The following is a 15,206-nucleotide window of genomic DNA, read 5'->3' on the forward strand; positions in this document are numbered from 1 at the left end:
CATTTATAACAAAATATCTCGGTTAGATTTAGTTTTTTTCCTATACAATTTTATTTTAGCTGAACGTAATAGCCCATGAAATCGGTCACGCACTTGGACTGGCACACGAGCACACGCGACACGACCGTGACGAACACGTAGTTGTTTTTCTGGATAATATATCTGTGGATGAGAGAGATTTTCGAAAAGACAAAGATGTGTTTTCCAGCTATGGAGTTCCTTACAATTACAAATCAGTGATGCACTACCATAAAACGGCAAGTCTTGCAGTCTGTTTTCTATAAATTTTAGTTTAAAATTAACTTTAAATATTTTTAATTATTACTTCGTTACAAAATATCTTCAAATTTGATAAGGAGTTTATTTTTTAGATAGTATTATAGAGGCCTTGTCTTCAGGAAGTGTAGACTTGCAGCCACTTTTAAGGCAGGACAGGCTCTCAAAGAGTCTTCCTATACCTCCCATGTTAAACATTTGGAGTTTGCCTGTCGTTCCTGACTTAGTGATCTCGGTGGTCTTTATTTTAACAGATAGAAAAAAATCTGGTGAATATTTTGCCTTAACCAAATTTTAGAGCAGACAATTATTTTTTTTTTAATTCCAAAATAATTATAAAACCAGTTTCCGGTTTGCATTCTAGATTTCTACACTTGAAATTGTTGTTGTGGGGTATCAAAAAATAGAGGAAAAAATATTCTATTCAACAATCAGAAACTTATTTCTATAATATATACTTGCTGGTTCAAGTCCCTTAAAATACTTTACATATTTGTGTTCCCAAGTCAAAAATTCCCCTCAAAAGGCTAGATGCAGCTGTTATCGGAACGCGTGAGAATATATGAATTAGACAAGGGACTAACAACTTGGATTGTTCTTGAGTGATTCAGTGAAGTATTAGTTAGTTGTAACCGCTGTTCCCAGAAACTGTCGACGGAAGGTTGCCAAGAAGTATGGAAATTTGGGAACCGTTTATATGAATCAAATTATGCTAGGTGTAGGTAGTTGTCCTGTGTAATTGTTGTCTTATCCGGATACAAATTCAGATATACAAATACACAAGCAGCACTCTAGCTTTAGATTTTTTTTATGGACCCGTATAGTTAAATTCAATAATAAAACTAGATTTTTTAATTGAAAGTAAGGAGCGACATTAAAACTTAAAACGAACAGAAATTAATCCGTATATGAAATGGGTTGTCTCCTCCGCAATCCCTCGCTCTTTACACTAAAGCTTTTAATTGTTTTAAAAAGTAGAATTTTGTCAAAGAGTCAAACTTTAGCGTAAAGAGCGAGGGATTGCGGAGGGGACAACCCATTTCATATACAGAGTAATTTCTGTTCGTTTTAAGTTTTAGTGTCGCTCCTTACTTTCAGTTAAAAAAACTAGTTTTTTTTATTTAATTTCTGAACGTTTTTGAATTAATGCATGTTTGATTTTGGCTCTCCGCACATAAATTATTGAAATGAAATTTGTATATTAATTTTTTTTTTTGGCTAAATGGCTTTCTCTTAGTTTTGATCAGACGATTTTGAGAAATAAGGGGTGGGGAAGGAGGCCTAGCTGCCCTCCAATTTTTCGGTTACTTAAAAAGGCTACTAGAGCTTTTAATTTTTAACGAACGTTTTATTAGTAAAAAATATGCGTAGCTTAAGAATTAACTTTCGTAACAAACTTTTATATTATTTTATAACAAACTATTATGTGTACGAGGGGGTTTGTACCCTCGTTAATACCTCGCTCTTTACACTAAATCGTAAGTTTTGTCCCAATTCTTTAAGAATGACCTCTGAATCAAAAAGGCCGTAGAATAAATAGTTGAAATTACTAAAAATACTTTAGCATAAAGAGCGAGGTATTTATCTCCTCCTAAATACCTTGCTCTTTGTACTAAAGTATTTTTAGAACCCCTCATATGCGTAATAATCTCTGTTCGTTTTAAATTTCAATGCTATTCTTTACTTTCAATTGAAAAAACGTTTTCATGTTTATTTTTTCATTGTTTTTTTATAGTAATGCTAGAAAATCCTGCGCCCTTTTTATTGAAGTTTTCTTCCCCCATGACATATTCCTCCAAGGAAAGATCCTCCCACATAGCCCCCTCCCATCAACCCCACCCCCAAACCCAAAAAATCCCCTTGAAACGTCTGTACACTTCCCAATAACTATTACTATATGTATGGTCAAAGTTTGTAACTTGCAGCCCCTCCCCTAGGGATTGTGGGGGAGTAATTCATTCCCAAAGACATAGTTATTATGGTTTTTGACTATGTGGAACAAAATGGCTATCTCAAAATTTCAATCCGTTGACTTTTGGAAAAAAATGAGCGTGGGAGGGGGCCTAGGCGCCCTCCAATTTTTTTGATCCCTTAAAAAGGGCACTAGAGCTTTTTATGTCCGTAAGAATGAGCCCTCTTGCGACACTCTAGGACCTCTTGGTCAATACAATGACCCCTGGGGAAAAGAAAAAACAAAAACAAAAACAAACAAATAAACACGCACCCGTGATTTGTCTTCTGGCAAAAAATATAAAATTCCACATTTTTTTAGATAGGAGCTTGAAATTTTTGCTATAGGGATTTCTGATACGCCGAATGCGATGGTGTGATTTTCGTTAAGATTCTATGACTTTTAGGGGATGTTTCCCCCTATTTTCCAAAATAAGGCAAATTTTCTCAGGCTTGTAACTTTTGATGACAAAGACTAAATTAATTGAAACTTATATATTTAGAATCAGCGTGAAAATTTGATTCTTTTGATGTATCTTCTAGCATCAAAATTCCGTTTTTTAGAGTTTCGTTTACTATTGAGCCGGGTCGCTCCTTACTACAGTTCGCTACCACGAACTGTTTGATAAAATAAAGTAAATTGGTCACTTCGCTGCAAGCAATAATTTAAATTTTATTTTGTGTAAATAGGTCTGCATGAAGTAAAAACGCTGAAAACATGTACTTTTTATTTATAATTTCCACAAGTTTTACCGCACCCTGGCAAATAATTATGACCAGACCACAGGCCCGCACGCAAGGGAGGGATTCCCCCCCAAACTTTTCAAATGCTTAATTATCCCTGCAAAATGTTTAATGTTCCTGTGTTTCCCTGGTATTTCTTACTTAAGAGTTGACCCCCCCCCCTCCACCAAAAAAAATCACCTTGAATAATTATTTCTCTAATTTTCTCCTCGAATATTGTTCTTTTAGAAATTAATCTTCCTAAGTACTTGCCAAATTACGAAGAATAATAATGCAACAATCGTAATTTTGAGTAAGAGACCCCTTGAGTTCAACTTTCTCATATTTGTTTAGTGGAAATGGCGAAGAAAACTGATAACTTTGTGTTTGACTGATTTGCCACATCGGAAAAAGAATTGACTAGGGAGTAAAACATCTGGACTTCGGCTAAGCCTTAATAATCTTTAAGCATAACCATGATTGAAGTTTTCCTGAGCTGGTGCTTAGTTGAATTAAACAAAAAAAATTTTTCAACTGATTGTAACAAGCAAAACTTCCAACGAAGATGAATTATTACGTATATGATAGGGATTTCCCCCTTCTCATTCCCTCACTCTCCATGCAAAAGTTTTTAATTATTTTGAAATAAAAGCTTCTTATTGCCCTAAATAAAAGGTCCCTGTTTTTCAGGAGTAGTCCTTGTAGAATTGGGACAAAAAGCCACACTTTAGCGTAATTAGTGAGGTATTTAGGAGTAGACATCCCCTCACTTACGAAATAATTTCTGTTCCTTTTCGTTTGCATGTTGCTCGTTACTTTCAGTTTAAAAACCCGCATTTTAAAATTTAATTTCTGATCTTTTTTGGAATAATGCCGAAAAATCCAGCTACTCTCCATGGAAAATTCCTATCTCCTCCTTCCATGAAAAATACCTCCGTGGAGAGTCACTCCAACGTAAAATACCCCCCCCCCCCCAGCCAGAAAAATTCTCCCAGAAAATTCCATCCTCAATGAAAATTCTCCCGGAAAATTTCTCGCGGATGATTTCGTGAAAAAAAAGTTCTCCTAGCGCACTTTCATTTGAAAGAGACTTAAATTTCTGATTATTTTTTTAAATTACACTGAAACTTTATTATCTTGCAAATTCCCCCTCCCCCTAGTAGACAGTTGCTCCCACCGGAAACTCCCCAGAGGAATTTTTTCCGCGAAAAATTGCTCATGGAGAATTTCTCTCGTGGAAAATTGCCCCCTATTGAAAGAGCCCTCAGAGAATTCCTACCTTGTGAAATTTTCCCCCGGAAAATTCTCCTAAACATATGCACACGTAAAACTAAGTCTACGAAGATAAAGTAAGACTAAGGAAAAGAATTTTGTATAGGAATTCTATCAAAAAGGAATTCAGCACAAAATTCCCCTGTAAAGTTCTACCCCCAAAGGCTTCCCTCCCCGTGGAAAAAACCTTTAGCATAAAATTCACCCCTTCCCCCTAAAAAATGCCTGTATACTTTCCAATAAGAAATAGTAAACGTAAAAACTTGGAAAATTCCATGATTTACAGACCTTTCCCCAGGAGCTTTGGGGAGTCCATCATCTCCAAAGCCATAGTTGCTGGACTCTTCAACTATGCTGAACAAAATGGCTATTTCAAAATTTTGATTAGGTGACTAAAACAAACAGACAGAAAAAGAAACAAAGACGCATCTATGGTCTTTCTTCTGGAAAAATATACAAAATTTTACATTTTTGCATATGAGAGTTTCAAACCATTTCAGTCAGGATCACTGATACGCTGAATATGACGATGTGATTTTCATCAAGACTCCTTAAATTTCATTGTTCCCCCCTTTTTTCAAAAATCAAGCAAATTTTCCTAGGCTTTTAGCTTTTGATGGGTAACACTAAACTTGAATCCTATATATTTGAATCAACATAACAAGCCGATTCGTTTGATGTATCTATTGACATTAAAATCTGGTTTTTTAGAGTCTCGGTTACTATTAAGCCACTTTGCTTTTTGTTGGCCTGCTTACAGTTCGTTGCCACGAACTGTTTGAAAGGATATGATGGAAACTTGGTTTTTTCATGGGATTCCACGCAAGCGTAGCCAAAAGAAGTTCCAAGCTGTAGTATCGTCTTTGGCGTGACTGTGACACGCTGAGATTGCGCCTGAGGCTCTTTGGAAGACTAAGAAAGGATTGCTAAGAAAGGATTGCTAAGAAAGGATTACTTTAGCCGAGGCCCTTGGGAATTCAAATCCTTTGTGGGAAAAAATATTTATCTGGTGGGCAGCTTCACTTACCTTGGCAACATTATTAGTAAAGACGGCGGGAGCGGTGATCATTGTTAAAAGTAAAATAGCCAAGACTCAGGTTGTTTTTTCATAGTCAAAAAGAGTTTGGAAGAATAGGAAGATAAGTCTGCAAACCAAGATTAGAATATTGGAAGCTACAGTGATGATAGTGGTCAAATATGGCTCTGAAGCATGGGTGCTTTGAAAAGATGCTGAAAATTTACTAGATATTTTCCAGAGAAATTGCCTACAGATCGCTCTGGGTACCTGGCTGACTGACCGCATTTCAAACAGTAGGCTATATGAAATATGTTGTTCAATCCCGCTTTCTAGGGCTATAATGAAAGAAAGGCTTAGATGGCTAGGCCAAGTTCTGCGGATGAAGGGTGACAGATGGCCAAAGATTAACTGCTTAATACTAGCTCATGACTAGTTAAGAACTAGTTAATAAAATTTGAAAATGTTTATCTTCCATGAACTTCAAATATTAGTGATTTCGTTATCCCTAACTTACTTACTTATATGCACTTGGGTAAGCCCTGTCCAAGCCCCAGGTAACCACCCTTCCTAATTTTGGATGTTAATTGACCCTAGACTCTACTAAATGGTGATCTTTACTTTTAGCACTGATAACTGAACTTGGTTTGAAAAACTCGTGAAATTTGCACTTTAGTGCCACTATGAGGCCACGCACGCAGGCCTTTCCTGTCTGGTATAGGTAAATATGTTTAAAAAAAAGTGTGTTTTAGACAGTAGACAATTCAGTTTCCGTAAACATTTAAATTGTGTATATGCTCACCGCTTTTTAAAGTGTATTCTTTTCAATTCTTAGGCTTCAGGAAACTCCGCATATTTGTAAAGCGTGGATATATTAGCAGCTTTTGATTAGCAGCTATACACTTGATTCGAGGATTAAAACAGGGTTCAATCATGAGTCCTGTGATGTTTAACACGGTGACAATAATTGTGACAAATACAACAAAGGCTGAACTACATATAAAGGCTGAAAACTTTTGTGATCTAAGATTGGTTTGCTATGCTGGTCATGTCCTGTTAATTAGTTCTGGTTTATCTGCACTGCAGGATAACTTGCATTCATTGATCTCCTGTTACGACTCTTCAGGACTTACTGTGAACACTGCCAAAACTGAATTCCTTGTTTACAATGACCGTGGGGAGAGATACTGCTTCTTTGACTGTTATTGTGGAAGGTGCAACAACAAAAAATCTACTCTTCTGAAACATCTTGACCTTGTTTATGGCTCAATGAGTGGCACACTCGAAAAGATTCATTGGACTACGTTTTAGCTCATTTGTGCACAAGCTATGCTAAACCTGATCCACTCAAGTATAGTTATGGCAAATGTACAGGCTAAACTGTTTTCCACCATGACGTTCCCGCACGCATTATGTATCTCGTCCACGTCGGACTCCTAATCAAAGATGGAGCAATTAAAGGTCCAATCACGGTTTTGCCGTTATTTGAAGGTTCTATTAAGTCTTCCTTTTGTATTTTAGGAATAGTTAGATTTTCCAAAATTTTCTAGCTCCTGATCACTTAGTTTTGTTGGCTCTCAAGGGTGTGATGTGTTTAAGAGAAGCCTAAATTACTTGTTTCAGTTTGTAGTATTTAGTATTAAAGGCTATAGGAGTGTTTTTTAGAGTAATTTTGTGCTTTTGACTAACCATGTGCTTTGTATTTGTGTTCGTATTAATTGAATTTTTCTTTTCTTGTTTTCTTTTTTTATTCATCTATTTACTCAACTTCTTTTTATATTTTTAGAAGTGGGAAAAAATAAACTTATCTTATCTTAATAGAATTTTGGGATATGCCAAATGCGATGCTGCAATTTTCATACCATGTAATTTCATGTAAAATCATACCCCTACTAAAAATATTCAATCCTTTTTTTTTAATTTACGAAAATCTTCTTAAGCTAACAACTTTCTAAGGTTAGTTTTGAAATAGATCAATTCTAAACATTTTGAATCAACAATAAAAGGATATTCATTTGATCTATTTAATGTTATCAAACTCGATTGTTTTATCAAAATTTTTTCTTTTTTTGAAGTGTCGCTTAATATAGATATAAGTCATTCTTTACTTACAGTTTGTTCCCATGGACTGCTTGAAAGGGTATTTATATTGCTTTCCAGTTCAAGGTACCTTGCTGGCATGCGGTATAGTAGGCATCATTAAACAAATTAAAAAACGACAACAGTTTTTCTAGGTGAAAATAAAAAATGAAAGGTGTTGAAAATGTCATGAAAATGAGCGTGGTTCTCTGAATCTGCATTGTGTTTCTGTGTTCTATGTTTCTGCATCTGTTTGAGCCTCTCTGAATTATTAAATAATCTATTGGTAAGTCTAGGCTTATCAACCAGCTTCGCCATCTATTTGTGTCCAAGTTTTTAAGCCGACAGTTTTCAAACTTCACAACCTCTCGAAAAATTTAATAATGGTAAAAAAGTAAAGTAGTCATTACTGAATATCAAAATTGTAGAAAATTGTTAATTTTGTATTTTTCAACCAGGTTTTGCACGCATTTATTTCGTAGAAAAAAAAACTTTTTTAAGGATTTTGATTTTTTTTTAGATTTTTGCAAAAAATCGTACAATAGCCACAATTTTACCGAAAATGGTTGAATTTGAACACACTCTACGGTCAAACAATCCTGTAGATCACTACGATGCTCTTCTTATCAACCTTGCATACAAGTGTAAAGGTAATATTTTTTCTGTTCTTTTATCGTTCCTTATTGAATATCTGCTGTAAAATTGCTGGTTTATATTTATTATTATATATGAAAACAAAGAAAGGAAATAATAAATGAAAAGAGAAAAAACAAATAGGTGAAAAACGAGGATTTTATCAGCCAGTAGCAAAATATGAAAAACAAACAAATATTTCGACAAGGACCACCACCAAGTCGTCCTCAGTGCTCAAAAAAAAGAAAGAAGAAAAAAAGAAACAAAGAAGAAACAACAGCAAAATCTAATCTTTTTAAGCGAACTGCACGAGAGGAAAAAAGACACCGAATCAAACAACAAAAACCAACTTGAAATCAATGAATGAGAAGTTATCAATTAGATTGAATAAGTATTCTTTGCCTTGCAACAGATTTCGCCTGTCTACAATTTCGGTTTTCATTAGATATGTGGACAGGTTGTCTTAAATTAGACTGGGCAAAAATATTCATAGAGTCTTCTATAATATTATTTTTTATAATATTTTGTAATTATAAATAATTATATTCTACATTTATAATTTATATAATATAATGAAAAGAGAAGTCACCAATGTAAAAGCACAAACACATTAAAAAAAAGAAAAAAAGAAAGAAGAAGACAGAAGGAGAAAAGAAAGACAGTTTTCATACATTAGTGACTAATATAGATCAGCACTTGAATGAGGCCTTAACCCTACTCATCCATACAATCACATAGGTCAAACAGCATAACCATACACAATCAACCATAAAGAATAATCCATGGACAGGCAGTCGTGTCGTCAATAAATATAAGTCGTCATTTACCAAACAGTAAAAACTGTAAAGACAAATAATTCAGAGGCAACAACCCAACACCAAAAACCTACGAGATCGAAGCAGATACAATAATTGGCATTGTTGCAGTGGTTTCATATTCACCATTTCTAATCTAACAGTAATTTGATTTCCAACCCTTCTCAAAGTGCCAAGAACTTCAAATTGCTGCTGGACCCATCTGGACCCGTCTATTAATTCCTAAAAACGGCATCGTATAAGATTATCGTTTAGATTGCTTCACAACTATTTAAACTCTAGGGCACTGCCACATCTTTCAAATTTTGGCAAGTTGAACAATGAAAACAAAAAAGCAGAACTAGTTAATAAAATTTGAAAATGTTTATCATCCATGAACTTCAGATATTAGTGAATTCGTTATTCCTAACTTAATTACTTATATGCACTTGGCTAAGCCTTGTCCAAGCCCATCGTGGCATCCAGAATTTACCGACAAGCGTACCTCCATCGTTCTCTTTCAAGTGCGACTGGCTCGATTAACTGAATCCATTGTCCATTCTGGCGATTCCCATGCTTCTTTAAACCTCCCAATGGCTCGAGGTAGCCTCTAACTGTCAATAACCATGTCCTTTTCTGTCTTCCGGGTTTCTTCTTCCAGTGTGTAAGGGGTTGGCATTTCAAGCACTGTTTGATTCCTACGATCAATATGTTATGATCGGTTTATAATTCCTAAGATCAATACCCTCAAAGAAAAGCTGTAGCCTACCTTCCAGGAGAGGAAGGGTTACCACCTGTGCTGTATGTATAGAGCCTATCTTTTGTCAGGACGCTCAAGGATCTCCTCAGGAAGATTTGGAAGAGTGAGTACATACCCCAAGATTGGAGGGATGCAATAATTATTCAGTGTTTATTTAGGGTTACAGAAGCGACAGCAAAAGCTATCGGGGCATTTGGATCTGCCTCATGGACAAAGCCAAAAAGATATTGACCTTAGTTGTCGTAGACAGATTCAGAGGTGAAAGACAACATAAAATAAGGAGAAATAGAGCTGGCGTTTGCCCAAAAATGGGGTGTATAGAACTCATTTTTTCCCCCTTCGGATCCTTCTACACTAGTGCTCTATTCATAACCGAGAAACAACGAGTCCAGCCGAAGCCAGTGAGACTGCTAAAAGCCTAGTTTGTGAACATGCGTTACAACGTCTGTATATATGATAAACTCATAGAGTTTACCACACTATGGTGTGCGGTAAGGTTGTCCAGCTAACTTGATACGCTATGAGTACATAATTGATAAATCTTTTGAGACTACATAAGATTGAAAGATGAAACCGAGCGTCCCTGCAACTAAGCGCCGGTCTACAGTAAAAAGTTTGGCAGTCTTTATAAACAGACAACAACTTGAACAAATAGGAGAGCTTAGGTACGTTAAACTGCTGATTGATTTCAAGGGTTGGATCTCGGGATGAGTCAAGGGTCAATGAATGAAATGAAGGCTAAAATAAGCAAAGCATGGAGCACCTTAGGCCAAAAAATGAAAAAATGTATCAGAGCTCAAAGTGAAAACATTTATCTAGATTGAATTTATCAAATTTGATTTCTGGTTTGTTCTTGAATTAATTCAGTGACATAAGCTAATTAAAAGATCATTTAAAGAATTTTTGATATGGATTAAATTAAGTGTGATCTACAGACCTAGTTTTAAAACATTTACCTATATTGAATAATTAGTTATTGCATTTAAACCAGATTCAATTTAGGTGTGCCAAGCCGTTTTTCTTGTATTGTCAGAGATGAATAGCGTAGTATATGTGGGTGTATGGCAATGCATGAATTGTATTGTAAAAAATGTCCGGTTCTTCCTCCCCTGTTAAATAATTGTAAATTAAAATTGTAAATATAAAAATGTGTAAGTATGAATGATTTATAGGATTTTGTTTTATTTTATTTTTTTATGGTTGAATAATCAAAATATATATAATCTAGTTTACTTTTTATTTGCTGGGGGTATATATTTAAGTTTTATTTTTATTTGTTGGTTGGTATTGGATTTACCACTTGTTTTTATATATGTTTGTTAATGAAAGCAAGTTGTCAGTCTGTTGAATTAAATTATATTTCAAATCTGGTAATTTTTTTTTATATATATATGATGAAAGTGTATTGACTGTTGTTTTTTTTAAATTATTTTTTGGTAATTTTTGACGCCACTACAATGAGGGATTTCCTAAGGAGGTAGGACATCCCTCTTTATGTAGGAAGTGCAAAGATTTTGTTAGTTGTAAATTTTTTGGATTTGTGCACTGTCTGAATTTTCGACTATTTTAATTATTGTATTTATAATTGAATTATTTGATATTTTATGATTTTTGACAGGGTAAGAGACTAATTGTTAGTTTGTGTGTAGTAGATTAATCAGTACGACAAAGCATGACTGTGAAGATTTTTTTTTTTTTTTTTTTTTTTTTTTGGTTTTTCTAGGTTGATGATAAAAATGAAAAAAGATCCTGGAGCATAGAGAAGAAATTCTGGAAGCTCCATTCAATTACACCAACAGCAACAACAGATGCGAGCAATAGCGAATATCAAGTGCCGTAGTACAAGCTGGATTTTTAAATCCTTAAACTGCTCGGGATAAGCGATTCGATTGTACACACTTCCCAGAAATTCTATCAACGGAGGGATTTATAAAGCCAGTAAATATTTGGGTTATTCATTTAGTTCCTGTGAGGTGAATAAAATCGGACAATAATTATTAACTAACGCTGTCTTCTGTGGTATGCACGATTGCACGAAATACTTTTGTGACGTAATTCCTGGCGTATGGAAAAACTGTCATGTCAAGTTAAGTGAACAAAGACACCAAGGAACACTGAAAACTATGCAGGAGAACTTTTATCTTGCTATGTTTAAGGGCTGTGATGGTATGATTGATGCAAAGCGAACAGTAAAATCGATGGCTGTAAAATTGACTTTTACGATGGATTCATACTCTCAAATGCTCTGCGGTTTGGCATAAGAGTGGGATATGAAGTGTTCCAAGTTCATATGTTTGTGAGACCACCACGTTGTTGCTACAGATGTCAGTCTCATAATCACACACTATCCAACTGGTACAGGTCTGTGCGCTGTTTTCATTGTGCTAGGCAGTAGAAATTTTCCAGGTCTTCCCCCCTTCAAGCAACTTCTCCGAAATGTATCAACTGTGGTAGCCCTCATGTTTCCTCTATTCTTATAGGCCATTTTCTTCGTGTCTAAAAGGAATAACATCCCTGGATGACTGAATCGAGAGACTTAATTCTATGCTCCTTTAATATTAATGGGAATAAAGATAAGGACCACCGTAATCCAACGGTGTCACCCGCAGGTTTTAGTAATTCCTCCATACCAATATCAAATTTTTTTTTCGGTAGATGTCACTTGCGCCGTCCGGCTAGCAAAACATCCTACCATAGTTTACCTTTTTATTTGTGCGCGGAAGTTGGTTTTTCATGGTGAGAATGATATTGACTTATGCAGTTTTTTTCGCTCTATTTTTGAGTACCAGAATCACTCCTGTTGAAGCCGTCGCTGTGCCAAAAAATGACTTAATAAAGTTGCGTTTCCATTCTACCATTTTGGCGCCATCTATCTTGACTACGCTAACTGCATTGCACTTACTGCGAGAAGTCACAGGTGGCGCATCGTCCACCAATGGAAACAATCCGACAGGAAAGAAACGTGGATGTCGGGCAGGGAAAATTGAAAGGAAAAGGCGTACGGGGTGTGCTATTTCGGTACTAGTGACAAGCCGTGACTATTGTTCTTCGCCAAAACAAGTGTTTGAGCAAAACCTGGTGAAAATCAAGATATCCAGAGCACCTAAAATACCGAGTCTGAAGAGATTTGACGAAACTCCCGTGTGCCCCATCCAGGATAGCCCGCCCGTTCTTAAGCCCGAACGTCCTTTAGCTAAAAGTAAGTTGCCAAATATACTTGTGTGTAACGCTAGATCTTTGAACAACAAAACTGATGCACCTGAAGTTATTGCCTGGCAGAACAACGCCTCAATAATAACAATAAGCGAATGTTGGGACACTTCTGACGAATCGGCGCGCATCAAAGGTTACGTAAGCTACTTTAATACGCGTCACGATCGTGGCTTGAATCGTCGAGGAGGAGGCGTTGGACTTTATGTTCGTAATGACCTATCCTCAAGCCTGTTAAGTGAGCCTTTTGACTCCGACCACGAAATATTATGGACCGAATGCAAACCTGCACGTTTATCAAAAAGATTTTCATGTTTAATTGTTGCTTCGGTCTATTATCCTGAAAGTGCTAAAAACAGGAAAGACTTGATTGAACACATTCAGTTTTTCGTAGACAAAATGCGCCGCAAGCATGTCTCTCCTGGCTTTGTTATTGCCGGAGACTTCAATCAAACTAATAGGCAATGGGTTTCAAATATTTTAGATTTGCCACAAGCCGTTACAATACCTACCCATCAAAGTGGCAGCATACTTGACTTGATTTTTACAAACTTGACAGACTTTTATTACGCACCGAGATCCCTAGGACCCCTTCTGAATTCTGATCACTTTATCATCTTCTGGGAAGCCAGTTCGGCAATTCCGAAGCCAAAACGAGTCAAATATACGGTGCGACCACTTACTGAGGACTCGATATCTACATTTGGTCGCTGGATCGGTAATTATCAGTTTGAGGACATTTGCTCCGAACAGGATATTAATATTAAAGTCAATAAGCTGAATACTCTGCTTCAGGAGCAATTTCAGACTTGTTTTCCCGTAAAAGTCATTACTGTGAGTGACACTGATAAACCGTGGATAACCAATGATCTAAAGAATTTAATAAAAACCCGTTGTCGCCTTCATATCGCTAGTGATACCGTAGCTTCAGCCAAGTTGCGTAATCATATTGTTAAACTGAACAAGCGTGCCAAGAGGCAGTATGTGAGGGATAAAATTACTCCCTTACTCACAATAGACCCCCACAAATGGCATTCCTCAGTAAAAAGACTTACCGGTAAGACAACACTCAGAGATCTAAGGCTCCTCAAAGAGGAGGGTACCTTAACCTCAGCTAATGAAGTCAATTCTTTTTTTGCTGACATTTGTACCTCATTTCCATCAATCACCAAATCAGAAATTGATACTATCATTGCTGGTGCAGAGATTGAGGACGTATGTGAGGTCTCTGAATTCACTGTTTATAAGGAACTCCTAAGACTGAAAGCGAACTGTGCGTCCTACCCAGGTGAGCTTCCAGTAAAGCTGTTACGTGAATTCGCCATTTTTCTTGCTAAGCCACTCTCTTCTATAATCAACCGATGTTTCCTTCACCAAGTATTCCCTAGTGCTTGGAAAAGAGCATATGTCCGCGTTATTCCAAAAGTAAGGTGTCCAAAATCTTGTGATCAACTCCGGCCTATATCAATAACTCCGAACCTTTCTAAAGTTGCAGAAACGTTTATTTACCGCAAACTTATGTCACAGGTCTCTGCACATCTAGACCCGTATCAGTATGGATGCTTAAGAGGCAGCAGCACAACTGTTTATTTAGTACGGATGTACCATCTCATTGTCGAGTTGCTCGACCGAGGAAGTGCTATAGTCGACCTTCTCCTCGTAGACTACCGAAAGGCTTTTGATCTTATTCGCCATTCCGTTGCTATCACAAATCTACTTACCATGGGTGCGCAAAAACATATTCTCCTTTTAGTGATCAATTTTTTACAAGCCCGCTATCAGTGCGTTTACAGTCTTTTCCCAGGAGATACTGACTCCGAATAGGTCAAGCTTACATGCGGAGCCCCACAAGGTACTAAGCTCGATAGTCTACTGTTTTTGGCAGTGATAAATTTCGTCCTTTCCGGCTATGAAGAAAGATTTAAGTATGTAGACGACTTGTCAGTCCTACCGAAGTACATTGTTTAGAAGTCTGAGGCTGTCCCCCAATTCTGTAACGAAATAACCAACAACTTCAAAGATGAATGTACTGCGAACAGCCTCCAAATCAACGAAGGAAAGACTAAAATCCTTCGCTTTAATCCCCTGAAGAGAGACTTTGTGTGCCCTCCTCCTCCTTATCCTAGTGAATCTTCGGCAGTAGTGCTTGGTGTCAAGTTTAGCATCGACTGCTCTTTCAGCCTCCATGTCGATACAATTATCAAAAAGGCAAATAGTGCGATGCGGACACTTATACTAATGCGTCGATTTGGTTTTTCAGTGACACAACTAAGGATAGCCCTTACTTACATTCGACCAATTTTAGTGTATGCATGTCCCGTATGGGGCCCACAAGTCAATAACACTATTTACCTAAGTGACCAGCTTGAGTCAATACAAAAAAGAGCAGTCAAAGTAATATTGTGCGATGCTTTTACCGAATATAAGTTAGCATTATCCACTTTACAAATTCCCTCTCTTCAAGAGCGTCGTCTCAGTTTGATCCTTGAATTTG

At 36.5% G+C, this 15,206-nt stretch overlaps 1 protein-coding gene across 1 annotated transcript in view; it reads left to right on the plus strand.

The window, feature by feature from the left end:
- Nucleotides 1–15,206, plus strand: part of LOC136037249 (low choriolytic enzyme-like) — a 61,283-nt gene that overhangs the window by 14,703 nt on the left and 31,374 nt on the right. The window contains exons 4-5 of the mRNA XM_065719869.1: nucleotides 60–257; nucleotides 7,836–7,965. Coding sequence (XP_065575941.1) covers nucleotides 60–257; nucleotides 7,836–7,965 — 328 coding nt within the window. The remainder of the gene's footprint in view (nucleotides 1–59; nucleotides 258–7,835; nucleotides 7,966–15,206) is intronic.

This window comes from Artemia franciscana, chromosome 2, assembly GCF_032884065.1.
Source record: "Artemia franciscana chromosome 2, ASM3288406v1, whole genome shotgun sequence".
In the NCBI taxonomy this organism is placed as follows: domain Eukaryota; kingdom Metazoa; phylum Arthropoda; class Branchiopoda; order Anostraca; family Artemiidae; genus Artemia; species Artemia franciscana.